The sequence below is a fragment of the Sus scrofa genome, chromosome 6, assembly GCF_000003025.6.
Source record: "Sus scrofa isolate TJ Tabasco breed Duroc chromosome 6, Sscrofa11.1, whole genome shotgun sequence".
Lineage (NCBI taxonomy): Eukaryota > Metazoa > Chordata > Mammalia > Artiodactyla > Suidae > Sus > Sus scrofa.
Genome location: NC_010448.4, coordinates 77,839,862 through 77,861,607, shown reverse-complemented (window position 1 = coordinate 77,861,607; position 21,746 = coordinate 77,839,862). Strand labels below are relative to the sequence as shown.

The 21,746-nt window shown below is 49.6% G+C and overlaps 1 protein-coding gene across 4 annotated transcripts in view; it reads left to right on the top strand.

The window, feature by feature from the left end:
- Positions 1-21,746, top strand: part of CAPZB (capping actin protein of muscle Z-line beta subunit) — a 131,972-nt gene that overhangs the window by 51,046 nt on the left and 59,180 nt on the right. For all 4 annotated transcript variants that reach the window (NM_001113444.1, XM_005656029.3, XM_021093208.1 and 1 more), the window contains 1 exon segment: positions 8,073-8,162. In NM_001113444.1, the coding sequence (NP_001106915.1) occupies positions 8,073-8,162 (90 nt within the window).

The window sequence follows — 21,746 nt, the reverse complement described above, 5'->3', positions numbered from 1 at the left end:
TCAGACTGTCTCCCCACGGGCATCTGAGGCCTCCGCTCTGTCAGTTGCTGTTGCCGTCTAACAAAGTCACTGCAAAACCTAGTGACTTAAAATGACAGTAATCATGCCGTTAGCTGCAGCGTTTTGGGCTGGATATCCAGGAGAGCCTTGGCTGGGTGCTCTGGCCTGGGATCTTGGGCCATGGCAGTGATAGAGCTGAGGCTGCAGCGGGGAGGGCCTGGGGCACCTTGGGGTGGCTGGGTATCTCACTCCAGAGTCTCGGGGCCTCTGCACGCGCTTTCCGAGTGGGCTTGGAGGTTCTCCCTCACAGCGTGGCCGCCTTAGGACAGGTGCGCTGTTTTGTAGCCGCTGGGGGCTGCTGGCAGTGTCCACCAAGCAGAGTAGAAGATGAGTGATCTTCTGTGGCCTGGCCTCAGAAGTGACTGGTCATTTCTGCTGTTTTCTGTTGCCAAAAGCAGTCACAACACTCTCCCCATCCCAATCGGAGGGGGACATGGCCTCCACCTCTCAGCAGAAAGAGTGACAGGGTCACATTGTAAGAGGGGCAAGTAAGAGGGGTGGGAGAGCTTGTAAAAGCCGGTTTGGGAAACTGTTACAGTCGGCTCACTCTCTGAGACACAACAGTATTCCTCTAAGTCCTCTGTGGAGAAAGCTTTGGGGGCTCCTGATCCCCTCCGGAGAAGTGGATTTAAACATTTCAAAGGCCAGACAACATGACACAGAAGCTCTACCTGTACAGTAGACAAGAGCAGAACTGCTGGGAGCAGCGAGGTCCAGCCCCCGGGGCCTGAGCTCTGTGGAGCCCTGGGGCCTGCAGGGAAAACCGTGGCCCTCTGAGCAGTTCGGGTGTAACCCGGCCTTGCTGGGGGTCCCCCTCTCGGCCAGAGCCACACCCGCAGTTGCCCTTTGTCCTCAGCACACCTCTTCCCCGCCTCTCCACCGGCTCACTGCACCTGCTGCCGACGTGTGGGCCAGTGATGACCGGCTCTTAACCCTCTTCTTTTTTTTTTTTTTTGTCTTTTCTTTTAGGGCTGCACCCACGGCATATGGAGGTTCCCAGGCTAGGAGTCTAATCGGAGCTGTAGCCGCCGGCCTACACCAGAGCCATAGCAACACCAGATCCAAACCGTGTCTGTGACCTACACCACAGCTCATGGCAACGCCAGATCCTTAACCCACTGAGTAAGGCCAGGGATCCAACCTGTAACCTCATGGTTCCTAATCAGATTCGTTTCTGCTGCGCCATGACGGGAACTCCTCAACCCTCTTCTGAGAAGGCTTTTGCCGTTTCCTGCACCATCATTCATGTACCTTTACTCTAACGTTTTTGTTTGGGGGATAGGTGTGTTTATTGTATTAAACTTTTGAGTCTCTCACATGTTGGGACATGTCCTGTTCGCATCCCCACCCAGGGAATAGCTGCTGTTTGCTGCTGATTTCCAGTCAGTCTTTGCCCTTTTAGTTCATTCCGTGGGCCATGTTTTACTTTCTGCAAACGATTGACAGCACTGCCTGGTGTCTAAAAAGTCCTTAGTAGATATTTTTCAGCTGAAGTGTTTCACTGAACTTCTTACTCTGAAAAATTGTTCTGGTCTGTATTAACAGTTGTTTGACTTGTTGTAAGGTGATTTTAATCAGTTTCTGTTTCTTCAAGTCTTGAGAAAAACGAGCAGAAAGTGAAATACTCCCTAAATCAGTTTGTATTCTAAAAAAAAAAAAAAAAACAACACAACCAAAAATCTAAACTAGCCCTGCGGAGCCTCACCAGCTTAAAGCAGAGAGGCCGTCCCCTCTGTATCCTAACAGCTAACAAAGACTCGTCTTGCATCGTTTTCTGTATAGATTTCGACTACACCGTCAGTTCCTAGAGACAGGGACTTTACTGTGTTCACCCTTCAGTGTCAAAAACAGTGCCTTTCACCTAGGACACGCCCAAATAATTTTTTTTCTTTTTTTCTTTTTTAGGGCCGTACCTGCAGCATATGGAGATTCCCAGGCTAGGGGTTGAATTGGAGCTACAGCTCCCAGCCTACACCACAGCTCACGGCAGTGCCGGATCCTGAACCTACTGGGCGAGGCCAGAAATCAAACCTGCGTCCTTATGGACACTAGTCAGGTTTGTTTCTGCTGAGCCATGATGGGAACTCCAGCGGTGGCTTTGGAATTGAAGCCTAGTTGTAGGCCTTCGGGGGGCTACTGAAAGACAGGGTGCAGTGCACAGTCCACGTGGAAGGAGCCTCGGGGGCCAGCTAGCCCAGATCCCAGGCCGTGAGGTTAGGCACGCAGACCAAGTCACACAAACGTCCAGTGATGGGGCCCACTTTGGACTTTGAGCTCCTGAATCCCAGTTCCTTGCTTGCTCTTGTTTGTTTTTTGGTTTTTTTTAATGACCTTGAAAGAATATTTAGTGAAGTGAAACAGTGACAATGAAAGAGAAGAGAGAACTCAGAAATGAAGCCCTGCACACATGGTCAGTTAACTTATGGCAGAGGAGTCAAGAGCATGCAGTGGGGAAGGGAGAGTCTCTTCAGCAGATGCTGTTGGGAAAACTGGACCCCAGTCTTACCTTACATGAGGCACATAAAATCAGTACACAAAACTCAAATCTGTTGAGATCCCCCGAGAACTACAGGGAGCATGTTAACACATATGTAAGTTTAAGCATCATGATGGAGTTCCCGTCGTGACGCAGTGGAAACGAATCCGACTAGGAACCATGAGGTTTCGGGTTCGATCCGTGGCCTTGCTCAGTGGGTTAAGGATCCAGAGTTGCTGTGAGCTGTGGTGTGGGTCACAGATGCAGCTGTGGCCAGCAGCTTCAGCTCCAGTTAGACCCCCTAGCCTGGGAACCTCCATGTGCCACGGGTACAGCCCTAAAAAGACAAAAGACAAAAAAAAAAAAAAAAAAGGGGGGGGGGGCATCATGATGTTACGAATATCCTGGAATCTACTGTTCTCTGCAAGACCTAGATAAACAGCAACCTTCCTCTTCCCCTAGTGGTTTCTTCCTGTGTAACTACACTTCTCTGCCGTGAGTTTCGTATTTATCGTTCCCTTGTCTTGGCTAATAAGAAAGAAAGCCTTGCTGTGTTAGTTTAAAATACAGAATGCACGCACATCTGTGTGTGTGTCTACGTAAGAGTTCGCTGTTGCTGGGCTTGGAGGTTATAACAGTGGCAGCATCCTGAGCAGTCGCCTGGGACTCGCTTCCCCGCCCCCATCTTCGTTCTCTTTCTAGGACCCCTCACGTTGCGTGTAGCTGTAGATCATCCATAGCCTTCGTTCTCTTGTGCTATTTCCTGTTTGGGCCCCTCAGGATTTGGGATGACTCCCAGGCAAAGGACTCCAGCTAACTCTAATTTTAACTTTTTACAAGCTGTCATTAAGCTTTCCCATGTTGCTTGGCTTATGGGAAGCTTTTAGTCACTTTTTAAGTTAATGATAGGCATCCTTAGCCTTAGAAATTTCTAGTGAATATTTCCTATTAAGATTATTGGGATTAATGCAAAATATGAGACCATTTTGCAGTAGTGTTTTAGGTCTTTCAACTCGATACAGTCAGAGGACTATCCAGAAGGAAGCCTCCTTGCTACTGGCATCCTTGGGGGGTGAGGCCGTGGTCAGTGCATTGGGGTTGGGGCATGTGAACAGGCTCCTTGGATGGGTTAAAACAATGTCTTTCCATGTTGACCTTCTCTGGTCAAGTTATGACTTTGCTTTTTCTAGACAGTAGACTACTCAATTTCTAGTTAATCCCGGTGTTCTAGATGAAAGATTCAGTGTTGCTAGGCTTATATCTAAGCATTTTTTTCAGTTCTCAGGAATATTGTTAATATCCAGTTCAGACTATTTCCAAAGACGAGATGTTCTTAGGGTTACGGGTCGTCTGTGAGTTAGACCTGTGCATGAAATGTTTCTGTGTGTGTGCAGGTTTCTGGGGCCTCAGCTTTGACCAGAGTCTGGGAGTCTGTTGTTCCCCCTGCAAACAGTTCTTTTAACCAGGGTTTCTCAAACTCAGTTCTCCTGACACTTTGGGCCAGGGTGGGTGTTGGGGTCTGTCCTGTGCATAGGAGGATGTTTAGAAGCATCCCTGCCGCTACGACCCATTAGATGCTGGTAATTCCCCTACCACCCAGCGATGACAACCCACATGTCTCCTGGGGGAGGTGGGGAGGGCAAAATCCATCCCAGTTGAGAAGCACTATTCACACCTTTTTTTAAAAAAAGATGATTTTTAAAAGTAGTTTTAGGTTCACAGCAAAACTGAGCAAAAAGTACAGAGATTTCCCATATACTCCCTGCCCCCACACAAGCACAGCCTCGCCCACTGTCAGCATCCCCCACAGAGTTACAGTTGATGAACCTCCATTGACACAGCACCGTCACTCAATCCGTAGGTTCCATTAGATAGAGTTCACTCATGGTGGTGTGCAGTCTGTGGGTTTAGACAGATTTTAAATGATGCATGGCCAGCACTGCAGTATTTTACAGAGTAGCCTCATGGCCCTAAAAATCCTCTGTGCTCTGTGCCTGTTCTCATCCCTCTCGCCCTTCTCAACCCCTGGCAACTGCAGATTTTTTTTTTTTTTTACTGTCTCAATTGTTTTGTCTTTTCCAGAATGTCGTACTGCTAGATTCATACAGTGTGTAGCTTTTTCAAATTGGCTGCTTTCACTCAGTGATGGACATGTCAGCTTCCCCCACATCTTTTCATTGCATCATCTGGACACAGCACCGTTTCTTTATCCACTCACCTACTGAAGGACACCTTGACTGCCTGCAGGTTTTGGCAGTTATGAATAAAACTGCCATCAACATGCGTGGGCAGGTTTTGTGTGGACATTAGTTTTCAACTCCTTTGGGTAAATACCAAGGAGTGTGATTGCTGGATTATGTGGTATAAAGAGTATGTTTAGTTTTGTAAGAAACTGCCAAACTATCTTTGGAAGTGGCTGCACCATTTTGCCTCTCCACCAGCAATGAATCATAGTCACTATTGCTCCATATTCTTTTGTCCTTTTTTTTTTTTTTTTTTGCTTTTTAGGGCCACACCCATAGCATATGGAGGTTCCCAGGCTAGGGTTGGAATTAGAGCTACAGCTGTCGGCCAACGCCACAGCAATGTGGGATCCAAGCTGCGTCTGAGACCTACACCACAGCTCATGACAACACTAGATCCTTAACCCACTGAGCGAGGCCAGGGATCAAGCCTGCATCCTCATGGATACTAGTCAGATTTGTTTCTGCTGAGCCACGATGAGAACTCCCCTGCTCCATATTCTTCTTCAGCTTTTATATTAATGGAATTCTGGATTTTAGCCATTCTAGTAGATGCGTTGTGGTATCTCATTTTAATTTGTATTTCTCTGGTTACATGTGGTGTTGAGCATCTTTTCATGTGCTCACTTGCCATTGGTATATCTTCTTTGGTAAGATGTCTCTTAAGATTTTGGGCCCATTAGTTTATACCTTTTAATTAGTTTGACTTGAATCTTTTATGGTTTTCTGTTCTTGCATGACCAAGGAAGTGCATAGCTATTTATGGAGTTTGAATACCTAGTTCCATTTGAGAACGACAGGAAAGACTTCTGGGTTGGGTTGAGGAGGGCAAATGTGAAATGTTTATATTTTAAAATATTTTAAAACTTAAAACATGTATTTGCACACATACACAGGAAATACTCCCAGTCAAACACATACTACTTATGTGTTAAACATTTTGCAGGTATTAACTAAATCATTCCACCAACCCTATGAAGTAGAGACCATCCTTTTATGGATTATTGACCTTAAAAATGAAACAGTTATTTTACCAGCAAAATGGATTTATTCAGGAATAGCAGAGAATTGCAGTTCAGGAAAAGAAGAGCAAAAAGTAGGCAAGTCCAGCAAACAAAGGAGAGGAACATTATAGGAAAGAGAGTAAATTGAGAGAGGGTACCTTGAAGGAGTGCCCATTGGAGGGAAGTGAGAGTTCAGGGTGGTGATGGCTTCTCATTGGCTGAGCTGTTGTTGGGCAGGGAGCAGTCTTTTCTCCTCCTGCTGGGGTGATAGAGACGCCTTCCTGCTGGGAGTAAATACAAAGCACCTCTCTACCTGTCCGGGTGTGTAATTGACATTGAGTGCTGGCTCACACGAGCTCCCCCTTCTGGCCTCCTGACTCTATTTTAAATGTTGTTTCCTTTGTTCCATTTCACAGCATAAATAGAGGTTCCTAGAGGTTAAGAAATTTGCCCAAGGTCATAAGTTAATGAATGGCAGAAGAGAGCATTGACTATAAGTCTCTTTAGTGTCAAATCAGTTTGTCTGTGTTCTTGACCCTAGAAGTGGTGTTAAAATGTCTTCCCATGTCAGCCGGCCAGACCCACTGTGGCCTTGGCTGGCATAGAAGGCATGACAGTCAGGGAATGCTTGCTTGCGAGACTGTTTCACTAAACAAAGCAAATGCTAAGGTTTCTGTGGTCTGTGTTTCTTTGCAAGGTATAGCCTGTTTGTTGTGTGTCCTAGAATAAATTGTCACTGAGAGCCATCTTGGGCAGGGGACAAGGTTTTGGGGTTTTGTTGGGTTTGTTTGTTTTTTTCTTTTGTGAAAACTGCCTGCTGTATGCCGTATCAGTGACCTGGGAGTGGAACTGCCTCCGATTAACTTCTGTGTATGTGAAGTGGGATTAACCTTTGGTGTATGTGAAGTGGGTCCCTGTCCACAGCCTGCTTGTGGTTGATAGACCTGGACATGCAGGTGGTCATATTCAAAGGTTATATTTCATTACCACCAAATGTGGCATTTCCAAGATTACCTTGTATAGTTTATGAAGATTCTTTAGCTTGTCCATTTAAGGCTTTCAAAAATCCCAGAGTTCCTGCCCTGGCCCAGTGGGTTAAGATAATCCATCTGCCAAGGCTTGAGCCACTGTGGAGGCAGGCACAGGTTCGATTCCCAGCCTGGCCCAGTGGGTTAAAGAGACATTGTTGCTGCAGCTGCAGCTTGGGTTCAGTTCGGCCCAAGAATTTACGTATGCTACGGGCGTGGCCATTAAAAAAATAATAAGTGATTTTTAAAAAAAAATCCTGAGATGACTCTGAGCAGAGCACATTCAGGATACAAGTCAGATAGTGCTTCTGGTTCGTTGTGTCGGGGACTCCATCTGGGTTACCCACACTTCTTGGCCAGTTTCGCCAGGCCCTCCTCCCTCACCTTGTTCCTGGGTGCTCCTCCTGAGGCCTAGGCTTCCTAATGTGTTACAGCCGATGGTGCACTGAGTTAAATACTTTGCATCCTACCTGTTTTGCCCCCAGCCAACTCCTTCCTCCCTCCCTCCGTTGTGTGTTGCACATTTATGGGGACTGGCGCAGGGTAGCTCTTAGTGTCTGTAGCGTGAATGTTAAGTGAAGGGGTTGTTGTGAAGCACACGCGGGGGGTTCCAGGAAGGTGTGCTCCGTGAGCGAGGGCAGTCTTTATCGTGCCAGGCGCCTGCGGAGCACTGACCTCAGTTTAGACACTTGCAGTCCACTTCGCCAGCGAGAGCATGCTCTGGACTTTAGGTGTTACGGGTCTTAGTCTGTTTTGCGAGGACCTGGCGCCCAGCAGGATGCGCCCAGCTCCAGCCGAATGACTGAAGCCCTTGGAGCCTTGGCGTGCATCTTGCCACTTGTCCTTTGCCCAGCTTTGTCCCTGACTTGGAGCTCTTCAAGGACCCTGGCCTGGTGACACTTCCTGATGTTCCTGTCAGTTACAGCAGAGGACAGCACCTAACCAGCTCATCGAACCTGCTCACTGACTGCTGGTCTGTCAGGTTGCAGAAGGAAAGTTGCCGAGGCTTTGAGATGCGGGCAGAGCCAGGCAGCTTTCTGAGCTCTCCAGCCCGCTTGCGCTTGCTTGCTATCTTTTGGATGCCTCCCCTTGAGAGGAGCACAGCTATCTGGGAGGGAGATGGGGCAGAGGACCCACTGCAGGCCTCTTTGGTCTCAGGATACCTGGGCAAGCTGAAACTGCCAGAATGCCTTTGAAAAGGGGTTTTTTTGGTGTTTCTCTTGGCAAAGTGACTCAGCCACCTCTGTTTCTCCTTTGACAGAGTGATCAGCAGCTGGACTGTGCCTTGGACTTGATGAGGCGCCTGCCTCCACAGCAAATCGAGAAAAACCTCAGCGACCTGATCGACCTGGTATGTGCCTTATTTATCTGGTTTCATTTGGGGCTGGGTATCTGTGGTTGCCTTTGTGTCCCCTATCCTGTGCAGAATTCAGATCACACAAGACGCCTCCTCTCTCTCCAGCCAGACACCACCCCTGGGCTGCGAGATTCCTCCAGACAGGAGATGAGTTCCCTGTGGTTCTCATTCAGTCATTCTTTCAGTGCCACCTGTGTTAAGAAAGCCCAAGATAGGAGTTCCCGAGTTGGTGCAGCCTGTCCCCTTCCTCCAGCGGCCTTGTTTTCACTTTCGAGAGGCTTTCCTTCAGGCACGGGCATGAAGAGGCCACACACATCCAGCAGGCAGGCGGCAGGGCCTGGTTCCAGGTGTTACTAGTCTCTGCCATTGTGGACGTTTCTCCATCAAAGCGATGCACAGATCTGCCTTCTCAAATGCTTCAGCGACTTTGCTTCTAACTTGAATGGCATAAAACTCAGAAATCGACTTTTCAAGAGCTCATCACATCTATTATTTATTTATTTATTTATTTATTTATTTATTTATTTATTTTTGTCTTTTTTTGCTATTTCTTGGGCCGCTCCCACGGCATATGGAAGTTCCCAGGCTAGGGGTCTAATCGGAGCTGTAGCCACCGTCCTACGCCAGAGCCATAGCAACTCGGGATCCGAGCCAAGTCTGCAACCTACACCACAGCTCACGGCAACGCCAGATCGTTAACCCACTGAGCAAGGACAGGGACCGAACCCGCAACCTCATGGTTCCTAGTCGGATTCGTTAACCACTGCGCCATGATGGAAACTCCCACATCTATTTTTTAAATATTTATCTGTTTATTCAGATAAAATGATTGGTTTCAAAATGATGCCACAGATGAACTGACACTATAATGTTATTTGAAAACAGTCCTGGTATCAAAAGACACCTGTATAAAGCTGTGAGAAATAACGAAAAGAAGTAAAATCAAATCAGGCACCAAGAGCCAGCTGAGTTACTCGGTCATTTGGCCGTTGAGTTCTGGCTCTGGGTCGGAACCTGAGCCCTCCTTGGTTATCCTCTGTTGCTTTCACTGTGTCCCTTGTGTTCTCGGATGTAAATATCATTTGCCATCCGACGCTTATCGTTTACTTATTTTTTAAAGTAATAGAACAAGAAAACGTGTAGTAATGTACTTAGTTCCACTGTATGAATTCAGAACAGTTTTACTAGGGAAAAAACACTTACTGCAGGAGGCTCCTGTCATTCACAGAGAAACTCTTCGCGGTAGCCTGGAAGGTCCATTGTGCAACTATCTGTGTATTTATAGGGACACAGCTCCCAGTAAGAAGCAGCTGTGTGAACAGAGTCAAGCCTGTTGATGGAGTTATGAGCTTCCTATCTTCTCCGTATAGTAGTTGAGGGAGTTTCTCGGGGTAGAGAACCCTGATGAGAAAGCCAGCTGCGGTGCTTGTGATGGAAGTGAGGAGGTGGCTGGAAACTGGCAGGTCCTGGCTAGACAGGTAACCGTTTTAGAGGAGGGTTAAAGGACAGAAGGTGAAATTGTGATGCGAGCAAACACACTATATGCTCAGAATCGAGGATCACACACCCGGAGCCGGGGAGGGGGGCACATGACTGAGGCATCCTTGGTGTAAAGAAGGGGGCTGGTGGACAGGCCCTTGGCTCCAGATGCTTCTTGCCCTGTGGGGTGTGATTCCCTGTGGCCTGTTTTCAGATTTTTCTGGGGGTGCTGGACATTTGGAGTTTTATATGAAGCTCCTAGTTTTTAAACACTGGCTGAAACATTGGATGAGCGTGTGAAATGTGAGTCAAGAGAAACGGTCTTTGTCGGGAAATGATGAAATACAGAGTTGGCCAGGTAGGAGGTGTTCCTGAGAGTCAGCAGGAGGGCTTGGATTTGAAGTGCAGTCGTCAGCACCAACCCACATCCCGGGCTTTGTATGCAGCAGGTCGGTGCCAAGCAATCTGCTCGCATGGCCTCATTCCCCTCCCAGCAGTCAGGATGCGGCCTTGGAAGTGCTGTGTGCCTTGTTTGTCTTGGTCACAGAGTTTTTTTTTTTTGCTATTTCTTTGGGCCGCTCCCACGGCATATGGAGGTTCCCAGGCTAGGGGTCGAATTGGAGCTGTAGCCACTGGCCTACGCCAGAGCCGCAGCAACTTGGGATCCGAGCCGCGTCTGCAACCTACACCACAGCTCACGGCAACGCCAGATCCTTAACCCACTGAGCAAGGACAGGGACCAAACCTGCAACCTCATGGTTCCTAGTCGGATTCGTTAACCACTGCGCCATGACGGGAACTCCGGTCACAGAGTTTTGATTGATCATATGTGGGAGGGGTGGGGCAGAGCCAAGGGTAGGGTCAGGTCCCTAATCTAGGCAGCTGCAGAGGCTGCTGTTTCTTGTCCACTGCATCTGACAGTGTGCCTGGCTGTGTTTAAATTTAGTTTGCCCACTTAGTTTTTAGTGCATTTTAGGAAAAGATTGTGGAGTTCCCTGGTGGCCTAGCAGTTAAGGATCTGGTGGTGTCGCCACTGGTGCAGGTTCAATCCCTGGCTCAGGAACTCTGCATGCCACGCCGCAGGCCCAGCCAGAGAAAAAAAAAAGAGAAATAGACCAAACATAGAAGTAAGAAATGATGCGCAAATTTTTCTCAGTAGAGTCTTCTTGGTGTTTAACAGGCTATTTTGTTCGTGTGGCAGCTGGAGTTTGACTAGAGCGGTGTGATTTCGCTGTGATTCCCTTGCCACTCCTTAGTGCGGAGTTGTGTGCGTCACTCTCGTGGAGACCTGGTCAGCTGGTTCCCTGGCTCTGTGTGCCCGTTTTACTTGGGCTCAACAGGGGAACTGCAGCACTGATGGTGAATGAAAGAGATGTCAAGAGCCGTCTTTCACTCTGGCTGATAATATCGGGTAGAAAGATCAGCCCGAGGGTTTAGTTTGCAAGGGGCACTCCGACCCGGGTTGACGTACCACACTGTCTGTGCCTGATAGGTGACGTGCAGTGTGTGGCATCCCAATGACGACTGTCACAGTGCGCTGTTTGCCCACTTTAACTTTCATCATCTGTAGCCTGTGGCTGGAGAGGGGCTGGAGGCAGATGTGGGTTGTGGGGTCACCAGCTGACGTTTGTTGAATACCTGCTCTGTTCCGGGACTGAGCTGGACTCTGCTGCTCGTGTTGATTATCCTCTCGTCGTTTCCACCCCACACTACCAGCCTCCAGCAAAGACCCTGGGGAAAACGCCGCAGGGCAGGGCTGTGCTCACCGAGCAGCACCGGCAGCCCCACTCCTCCTCCTGGGATAACTGCTGGGTACCTTTGGGTCCCGGTCCCTTCTACTCAGAACCATAGATTAAACGGTACATTTTGCTGCTGTGTCTGTCTGACCTGCTTAGGGGAAAAGTGTTAAGTAATTTAACTCATTCCTGATATAAAATATTAAAGCACAGATATATTATGGGAAATAATTTAACATTCACATAATTAAAGAAAAAGAAAACCAAAGACTTGAGAAAGACATCGCCTTCCTAGAGCCTGGCCACTTGGGATGTGCAGTTTGCTTTGTCTGCTGCCGCCTGGGGAGGCTGCAGAAGCACCGACTTCCCCTCGCCTGGTTGGTTGGGGGCGGGGGCAGCCTGGGGCCCCATCTACCTCCAAAGGCTGAACAAGGGGCTATGGTAGATTCCCATCATCCAGAATGGCCTGGGGAATTGGTATTCTCATTAATTTTCTAATTTGAAGTATGGTGAGTGTCAGGATGGAAATGGAGCATGACTTTTCAACGAATTAGGGTCTGGTAAGGCATGCCTCATTAGAACTGTATTGCCAGGCCTCAGAAGCCCCTCCCTGATGACCGGTCTCGCTTGCTTCCAGGCCCTAGCTGTGCGCTGTGATCTACCCGGAGCATTTGTGCTGGTTTTGTAGTTCTGAAAATTACTTCTTTGAATGTTTTTCTTTCATGTCCTGCTGTTTTTCTTCGTTTTCCCCGGGGACGACAGGTTTTTGTTTGGTTCTGTTTTTGTTTTTTGTTTGTTTTTTATTTAAACGGGATTTGCAGAAATCTTTTATTCTCCTAAGATTCGGTCCAGGCCGAGTGTACTGCTGTGGCTCTGAAGTTCATTTGTAGTTTTTAGTTTTTCCCCAAAGCTGTTATTTTAGAAGACACCCCACGTTATGGGTTCGTGGAGAAGCAGGGCATCCGGGCCTTTGCTTTTTGTAATCAGGGGTCCCTTAGCCGTTTTCAAAGCAGCTAGTGCGCTGGCCCCGAGCACATGCAGTCATATCCCCCCTGCACTCACCTGCCTTAGGTCATGCTGGGCGGGAGGTGGTGATTTTCAAGAAAAGCCTCCAGTTCTAAGACTGACGAGAATGTTAGGATTTGCCGTCCTTCCCTGTGAAGGGAGTGGCCTCGCATAGATGTGGGAGCCAGAGGCTTGGGGGAGTTTATCCATCCACCAGCGGTCCGATGACAGCGTAGAACTAAAGTGTGGTGTATGCTTGGCAGGTAGAGGCCGAGGCAGCCCAGTTTATCAAGCCACATTGGTTTTCTTTTTTCTTCCCACCATCAGAGCTCTTGCTGCCTTGCGACTATGACGCATGCTCTGATTGGCGGGGAATGATCTGCCTTTGCGGATGGCCAGGACATCATTTTATTACATATTAATCCCATTGTACTGGAGTGAAGCCAGCTGAAATCCGTTGTTAAGCTGTTTCAGAAATACCTGCAGGTCCATGTGGGCCAAGAATCATGTGATGTTAAGATGCTCCCTTGGCTTCTAAACATTGACCTTCTATGGCTTTACTCTACACACTGGCAGCAAGAGCTGAAACGTCTCAGCTGAGGTGTATTTTGAGCCCTGAGCTGAGGAAGGAGTTTGTTTCTGCAGATTGGCACCCAGCAGGCCATCCGTCCTTTGCCTTTTTAAGAACAAACCAAAAATAGCCCTAAATCCGTTTAACCAGGCCGAAAAAACTTCACTTGCAAACATCGATCACTTCATCTTTAAATTTCTTCTCCTTCCTTTGCTTAGAGTCACCCTGAGGTCAGACTCGGTGGGTGTCCCCAACTTTACTCAAGCGAGGGGGAGGCTTCAGAGCTGGGAGCACACCAGGCTGTGGCACCCGGCCTGTGAGTTAGCGGTGGAAGACCCATCCCGAGGCCCTCTGACCAGGGAGTTGAGAACCTGATCGGTTTTCATTTCAGCATATTTCTTTTTAGCAGCCAGCGTTGCCCTCCAGAAATAGAAAGGGCCAGCCTCAGCAGTACCTATACTTTGAACAGCTGGCAGAAATTGTCCACCTGTAGGTAGTGCGAGGTCTGCAGGGAGGTTGCCGCGGACCGATGAGAAGGCTGGAGAGCACAGGCTCCTTGGCTGGGGCCCTGAACCAGCGCGTGGAGACCTCCGGCTTGCGAGGCCAAGGCCTTGCTCTCCGTGACGTGGCTGGTGGAGCCAAGCTCACACGCCTTCGTGGTTGAGATAAAGGCTAATGTTTTGACAGTCATTTCTGCTAAGCATCGGGAGTTTTCAGTCTCCGATAGTTGCACCCCTGAAATCTGGCAGTGCTTTCCCTGGGGATAGCTGTGTGGAGTAAAGCATCACACTCACGCCTGTCCCCAGGGGATGAGGTGTGCTGGCCCTGGAACCCAGACGTCGCCACTGTCCTTGGGGACCTTATCGCCAGAAACGATCTGCTTCGTCTGTGTTCAGGAGGGACCATGCCTTGTTTTCCCTTTATCATCACCATTTAAAACCGTCTCGGACCAGCATGTTTTCCTCCTTTATTTCAGAGACAATTTTACAGTGTCTTCTTTCTAAAGAGACGTTAGCCTGAGGAGGTGAAAAGCTGGTGGATTCCGTCAGCATTTACTGAGCACCTCCAGCGCTCAGCCCGGGAGGAGGCAGCCTTGGCTCCTGCGGGAAGCAAATGCAGGGACCCTGCAGCTTGGTCCGTGTCCAGAGTGACCGGGCTGGATTCTCTCAGCCCTTTGGTCTAGACCATCATCAGCTCTGAGGACAACTGTCGAGACTGGCAAACCTGAGTTACTCTTCCTCTGAGTGTTTACCCTTGCTGTGTGCCAGACACCGTCCTGGGGGCCATGCCGGGGTGCACAGCGGAGGCCTCACTCCACAGAGCTGGGGCTCAGTGGGGAGCTCAGGCAAGGAAGACGAAGGCTCGGCCGTGCCAGCTCTGCACACTGTTGTTCTCTTCCAGATCACAGCAGGCCTGGTTATTTGTCTTTACTTTTGAGTCGAAGTGGCGGTTTAGCTGTCTCCTGCCTCCTTGCTGGCCGCCCTTCACCCGGCCTCTTAGTGTTTCTCAGATTCTTTTCCCAAAGTATTCCTGAGGAGAGCAAATACGTATCTTTGGAGTTTTGAGAGCAAAGCGAAAAGTGCCTGCCTCTAGTGGAAATTTTATGTTTTGTCTTTGCAGAATGTTGCCTTGCACTTCACAGCGTGCCCACATGCAAGATGTTTTAACATAAAAACCATGCTTTCTGCACCTTCAGCCTTAAGTCAAGCTGCTGCCCCGGGAAGGAGCCCCCCCCCCCCGCCCCGCTGGTGCTCTGGGTCCTTGTCTGGAGATGCTCAGCTGGGTTTGGGATGGGGCCTCCTCACAGCATCTAGTTTCCCTGCTGACAGCCCTCTGGAGCTGAGGGCAGGGGGCTCTGTTGCCCCGCCTGGCGCGGGGGTGCCTGTGCTGGACCCCATTGGTTCGCTGGGACCTGGGCCAGTTCCCTGTGGGTTTCTGTTAGAGGTGGGGACCCTCGGCCTCCACTCTTGGGTTGGTTTTGGGGCCCTAGGCCGAAGGGTGTCTTGAGCCGGCCTAGAGGAATGGATGGAATAATCGGTAATTATGCAGGGATCCCTGCACGGTCTGTCGTACTGATGTTTCTGAGCTTATCCCGAGCTTTCCTATAGGAGACGGTGCTGCAGTTCCCGTTTTACAAGGGGAAAAAGCATTTCAGCCAAGGGCCTCCGGCAGGATTTTAATGAACTCCATTCCTTGGAAAGTTGTGGTGAGCCTTTTCATGCAGGCGTTTTGCTCTTTGAATGGACTGCAGCTGCAGTGGCTAGAGCCAGGCGGAGTGAGACAGTGGACCCGGGACTCGAGGTGCTGGCGGCCCTCTGTTCCCCACCCAGGGCTCCTCTCCAGAGGGAGGTGGCCTTTTGCGACCCCAGCGTGTTGTTGAAGCGAGGACTCCGCCACCTAATGGTGATTTATGTCAAGGTGGCAGCTGGGCAGCTCTTCTAAATTAGAAATGACATGATTGCTTAGAAAGAGGAAATGGGGCTTCCAGGGGAGCCCCCACCCATGGCTGTGGCCAGAAATTATTTGAAATTCTGCTGCATTCTGTTACATGCGGAGCAGTAGCCCCTCATTGATCCAAATGAAGTGCCTCCTGAACGTGCCATCCGGACGATAAAAACTTGAAACCAAATGAATGGAGGAGAAAAGTACCCAGTCATTTGCTTTCTTTGGTGTGTGCGTGCTCCTTGGAGAGCAAGGGAGACTTTGCTCCAGGAAACTGTAATGATATGTCCGCTGCTCCTGACCATTCTCGAGCAGTCGCCATGGATTACCCACTTTGTCTGTGGGCTTGACATTCTCCAGAGCTAAGTAATTTGAAGTTAGTTGTCTCCCATCCCCTTTAGTGGCAGCGATTCAGTAGTAAGCTTCTGTTATTTTTCATAAAGTTCCAATAGAAATTATTTTTTGTTTGGTCTCAGATTTAGAATTTGACTCTCTTTTCATTCTTCATCAAACTTTTCTCAGTGAGTGACACAGGAAAATAAACAGCTTTAGTGGAGATCCATCAAACGTCAGGAGCAAATAGTATTATATATGAGCCTCATTATTCATACATTTCATCCATTACTTCTTTAATCTTCCCAGCCACTGTAAAAAGAGAGTGGGAGGATCCCCCTTCACAGAGGAAACTGAATAGCCCAGAGCCTGCAAGTCCCCTACCTGATACGTGACTGGGGGGAGAGTTGGACCCAGCTGTTGACTCCAGCACATTGTCCATCAAGTCACTGGTTTTACAAATGAAAACAGGACAGTGTGCCATTTTCTCCTGTGGTCTGCCAAGGCCATACCATCTTCCGAGTCGCAGCTATAAAGGAAATTTGTGATGAGGGCAGGGTAGTTACAATGGAACTTGTAAGTAATTTAGAAAAAAGACCTTTAAATTTTTTCTTTTCCTCTTCTGGTACGACACGCCTTCCAAGTTTTACGAGCAAAGAAACTGCTGCCTGATTCTGCCCGCCCTGGCTGTTGGGACCAGTGGGCTCAATCAGAGCAGCTGTACAGAGGTGGTGACTTCTTCAGCTGACTTCCCCCCACCCCCAGCACACACACACACACACACACACTCACACTCTCTCTTTCCTTAACAAAGCATCCCGCCCAGGCACAAGCAGTATGTCACTATGTCTTCTTTCATTTAATAAAGCAAATCTAAAACTTTTAGGAAAAGCAAGTTCTTGCCCTGCAGGAATAAAGGGATGGTCAGTACACTGACTGCTTTTGAATCGAATGTACCAAAATCCGCACACATGCACGCCAGCACAAACTGGTTAGAATGCAGACAGCACCAGGGGCTGGGAGGGTGCAATCCCAACTGTATTGGCAGAACGACTGCCCCCTGGGAATAGGCTTCCCACGAGGCGGGAGGGCCGTGCATGAAGACCCTGCGGAGCTCTGAAGCCAGGGCAGAGTGGACCCAGTCCGACAGCTCGGAACGAGGCCCCGTGCTGTGAGAGCTTAGCATGTGTTACCGGCGAGAGTCATAGTTCACTGTGAGAAGAGAATGGATTCTCAGTAAAATTGCTGAAGCAGCTAATAATTTTGAAGGAAAACAGACTAAATGTCTGTTGCACAGCACGTACTCGTCATACTCCTCGTGGACGAAGGAACTTATATTAAACCAACAGGAAAGACCCAGAGGGAAAACATCAAAAACCCAGAGGCGGGGGAGGCAAAGAAGCTAATGCCACTGTGATGGCTTTGATATATGCAAATTTAATTTAAAAAAAAAAAATTAAACAGCAGAGAACCAACCAAAAAATATGTTGCAGCTTCTGGCAAAGAACCTATCTTAAATCTTCAGCCAACACCTGAGATTGTGGCTGTCATCGTCCCCACTAGGCAGAGGAACAGGGCTTTCGGCAGCTCATCCAAGATCACCAGGAGGTAGTGGAGGAGCCGAGCCTTGAACCCAGGCAGTCTGACGCCAGGGGCTCCTCCAGTAAGAAAAGTAGGAAGACCGTGTGGAAACGGAGTGAGGTGCACAGAGGACGCGGTGCCCTCGGGCCCTGGCCCAGTACACAAACCTTTTGTCCTTGTTGGTCAGAGAAGTGCGGATGAAACAAGAGAGGATGGCTGGGGAGGTCTCCTTCACTCATGACCCGTGTTTCGGCTCATTCAGTGGGATTGGGTTTCCTCCTCAATGCAGCCTACACTTTCCTGACTTTCGTGAAATCGGTCAGCTCACCTTTTGCGTCTCTAGGGAAATAAAGATGGCAAGCAGTTGGGGGCACATAGAGCACCGTAATTATATCTTCTGGGAGCTTCCCCATCCTTTAAGACTGTCGTATTAAAGGCTCTGAGAAGTCCTGCAGTTAAAAAAAGAAAAAAGAACCCGTTTTCCTCTAGCCCAGCATTTCTCCAAGTCACTTTTTTGCAATCCACTTTGGAAAATCTTGGTTTCCTGGAAAGGTTCATAGCCTACACATCAGATTCTTTTGGGCAATGGCTCTAAGTGTGATGTTTAAATTTTTATAACTGTTTGGTAAAATAGCATAGAAAGAAACATAGCTTTTCTTGGTTTTGTTTTTGGATTTTTGAATAGAGAACTAACTCCTTCAGTAGGAGGGAAAACACATTCAGTCCATTAAGCAAGTCTTACTGCAAGTCGGGAAGCCTGGGTTGTGGCTTTTGGTGCCCCTTCTTGCTCTGTGACCAGCAAGTCTCTCCAGGCCCCCCCAGCCTCCTCTGTGAAGTGAAGGCCAGATGGTCTCAGTCTTAGGATCTGAGTTCTGTTGCCTAGAACTAAAGGAACATCACCGTGGATACCCCAATGTTGATGTCACTACTTTTGGGGTCCCTTTTTGCTGGCAGAAGAGGCATTGCTTTCTCTTCCGGTCTGTGACCACCTAACCTGCCCCGGTGGTAACTCTCGGGGGCCGGGCAATCCCCAGTCGGTCTCCCTCGCCCTCCAGCTTTGAGACGTCAGGCAGGCTGCCTCACCTCCCAGAGCTGCCTCTGCTGTACAGATCAGGATTAAGAAAGCTGCATCTCCGCCCGAGGCGTTGTGGGATTTGGAATGTATTTAAAGTGCTAGCAAGTGCTTGTGGGACAGGTGCTTTAAAAATGCAACCTGTGCTTTTATTACCTTAGCTGGTTTCCTGGGACCTGTTTGCTAACTCCTGGGTTCTGTCTGCCTAGGGGCTGTGCCCGGCCATTCCAGGCAGCCTTCTTCCTGTGTTTTCATAGGTGAACACAGTCCCATTCCTGACATTCGCGGATGTGTGTGTGTGTGTCTGTGTATCTGTGTGATAACCCGGCACACAGTTGTAAGGACTTGGTTTATCTAACCTGAAAGGGAGGACACAACACCCCCCGCCACTGAGGTTTTAGATGGACATGGAAACCATCCACCTTCCCTGAACTCCCAGGTTGGGATCCCGCAGCAAAAGCTGGGAAACACCACTGCCCTCAACGCCATAGCAAGTGGAGGAGGCCAGAGTCATACCGGCTGACTGGTTTCATGACGAGTAACGATGTTTGTCATTTGCAGAGATGGTGGTAACCTAGTAACATGCTTCTGGTCTGCCCTGGCGGAGGGGTGGGCTCCCTGGATGGCGGGGGTCTCTTCCCCTCTTGCTGGCTCTCTCAGCGACTGTCCCGTCTCCCTGCTTCGTTCCCTGGCTACGTAGCTGCACCAGTCATCATTCAGAGCTCTTTAGAAGCCCGGGGGCAGGAACGCTAAACAAAGGTGGATGGTCTGACAAGGTAGAGAGGGGTTTGAAGATTGATGTCAGTGTTCAGAGACAAGCTGGCCAACGTTGCCTCCCAGGTCCTTTGACCTCATGGCCCTCCCTCCAGCCGGCCAGGGTGCCACCCAGGTACCCACCTGTCCCGGAGCCCCAGGATCCCTCTCTGTTAGCCAGTGCCTGCTTTCTCAGCCTGCACGCGCACCTCATCCAGACCACTCAGCTCTTGTCCTCGCCTTGTACCCACATCTCTGAATCTTTCCCCTCCTCCACGCTGCCAGCATAACCCCCGGCACGCTGTCCCCAGCTTGAAAACCTCCAAGTCCAGCTCTGAGGGTCTTGTCACCAGCCAGCAGTAGTCCTCTATTCGATGGCTTTTGTCCCATCATGGGCCTCTCCTGAGTCTGCTGCTCGTGATGGGGAGGCTGTTTTAGCACCTCACCTGCTACCACCGGTTCATACTCTGGATGCGGGTGCCACCAGCCAAGGAGTGGAAGCTCGGGGTGGGCTGGAAGCAGAGTGCTTGGTTGCTTTGGACATTCTTTGGAAGCAGATTGGTTATTTTATGGTTCCTTTGGTCTGCCCTCAGTGTAATTCCCCTGCCCCCCTTTTTTCCATATTAAAGCAGCCTATTTTCATATACTTAGAGATCATGGTTCTGTAAAATTCTTAGGTGTTTTTTATGTATGTATGTATGTATTTATTTATTTAGCAATTGTAGGGCCACATCGACTAGGCTAGGGGTTGAATTGGAGCCATAGCCGCCGGCCAATGCCACAGCCACAGCAATGCCAGATCTAAGCTGCATCCAGATCTATGTTGCACCTTGCAGCAATGCCAGATCCTTTAACCCATTGAGCAAGGCCAGGGGTCAAACCCACATCCTCATGGATACTAGTCAGGTTCTTAACCCACTGAGCCTCAGTGGGAACTCTGCTTAGGTGTTTTTAGAGCAGCTTTTAGTCTGAGATTGGATGGCCGCAATGTCTGCCTGGGAGCAATGGGATGTGATTCACTTGAGTGCCTTGCAGTCTGAAAGCCCAGCCAAACTCTGCTCCCACCTTCATCACATCTTAGCCATGTGCCCTCTGAGCCTCAGCTTCCTCGTCTAGGAGATGGACATGGTGACCTTGACCTTGAGAACCAGAGATTGTGTATGTAAAGCTTCAGCATAGTAAGCGGCTTAGAGGGCCTGCACGAGGTTCTGAGGTCACATAAGACTTACACAAATGCGATGTGGTCGTTGCGCAAACGCATAAAAACCCTGCTGGTCCCTTGGCTTTAATTGGTAACTGTCAGATGCCAGAGACTGTTCTAAGACCACAAGTTTCCTTTTGTATAGTCCCGTTTTCCAGCGTCAGGGTCAGGTCCCCACCAGGCCCATCTGACTCAGATGCCTGCTCTTCTGCCTGCTGTCTGTGCACACAGCTTCTCCAGGAACAGCATTTTCCTCGTTACTGCAGGTCAGCAGTGGGCGGCCAGCTCTGAAGGCAGATATCATCACGATAATTGCACCAGCAAGGAGCCGTTCAGTCTTCATAGGGTCTCTCTTCCCCCTTCCCACGTTGAAAGGGCACCCTGTTGGGCCAAAATGCTGATGAAGACGGAAGTGTCTGGTAACGCTCACGTCATCCCCAGGTCCAGGCTGCGGCTGGACCACCACCCAGTGGCGTGGCCGTCCCTGTTCTTTTTGGGGGGCGGGGGGGCTTGGAGCTGGGGGCCTCCCGTGGCTCGTGTAAAGGAGTCGGGGCTTAGAAAGGGTGCAGAGGTGAGGGGTGACTCCGCCCTCCTCCTCTTTTGGGTCAGTGGCCCTCATCAGGCCAGACACTTTGGATTCATTAGTTGGACGGTTTGCAGTTGCCCCTTTGCCACATCTGTTGCTGCCTTCCCGGGCCTGTCACACTCACAATTAAGGTTCATTAGAGACCCTGTCAGTCATATGGTGCACGGAACCTGCCTGCGAGAGGCCTCAGGAAGGGGCCGCCCAGCCCCGTGGCCCCCCTTTGCACATGATTGCCGACCTAACTTGAGATGTTTGGGGTGCAGGAGAAGAGGCGTGAATGGCACTTGTGAAACCCCAGACTTCAGGTCCTAGTGGGCCTGTTACCTTCTGTGTGATTGAAACCTTCACGCTTCAGCCAGAATTGACGCGGCAGAAGGAGGTGGTCGGTGGGAGCCGTGTCAGACGGAGGCTTTGGAGCAAGTACCTGACAGCGGGCTACTCAGAGGAGCGATTCGACGCCAGATACAGAGGAGATTTAATTACGGTTAATCTCCCTCTCCCCTCTTTCTGGAATGCACAGGCACACTTAATTACTGTTGACTGGAAGCTAAAATAACACTCTTGGTTCAGAACAAAACCCTTTAGGAGATTTGCCCCAGGCTGGAAACGATTATCCTTCACGCGACTGGATTTCTCCCTCTGCCTGTGTGTTGAATCAAGTTGGGAGCAGGGCTGTGCATCCGGCACGTTAGGGCTGCTCGCTTACTACTTCTCCCCCAGCCCTTTCCTGCCTGTGTCATTGAGTTTCCTACTTCTCAGCACCATGTGTTAGGGAAACCACATCTCCAGGTTGGGTCGCTCAGCAGGATTGGCTTACAG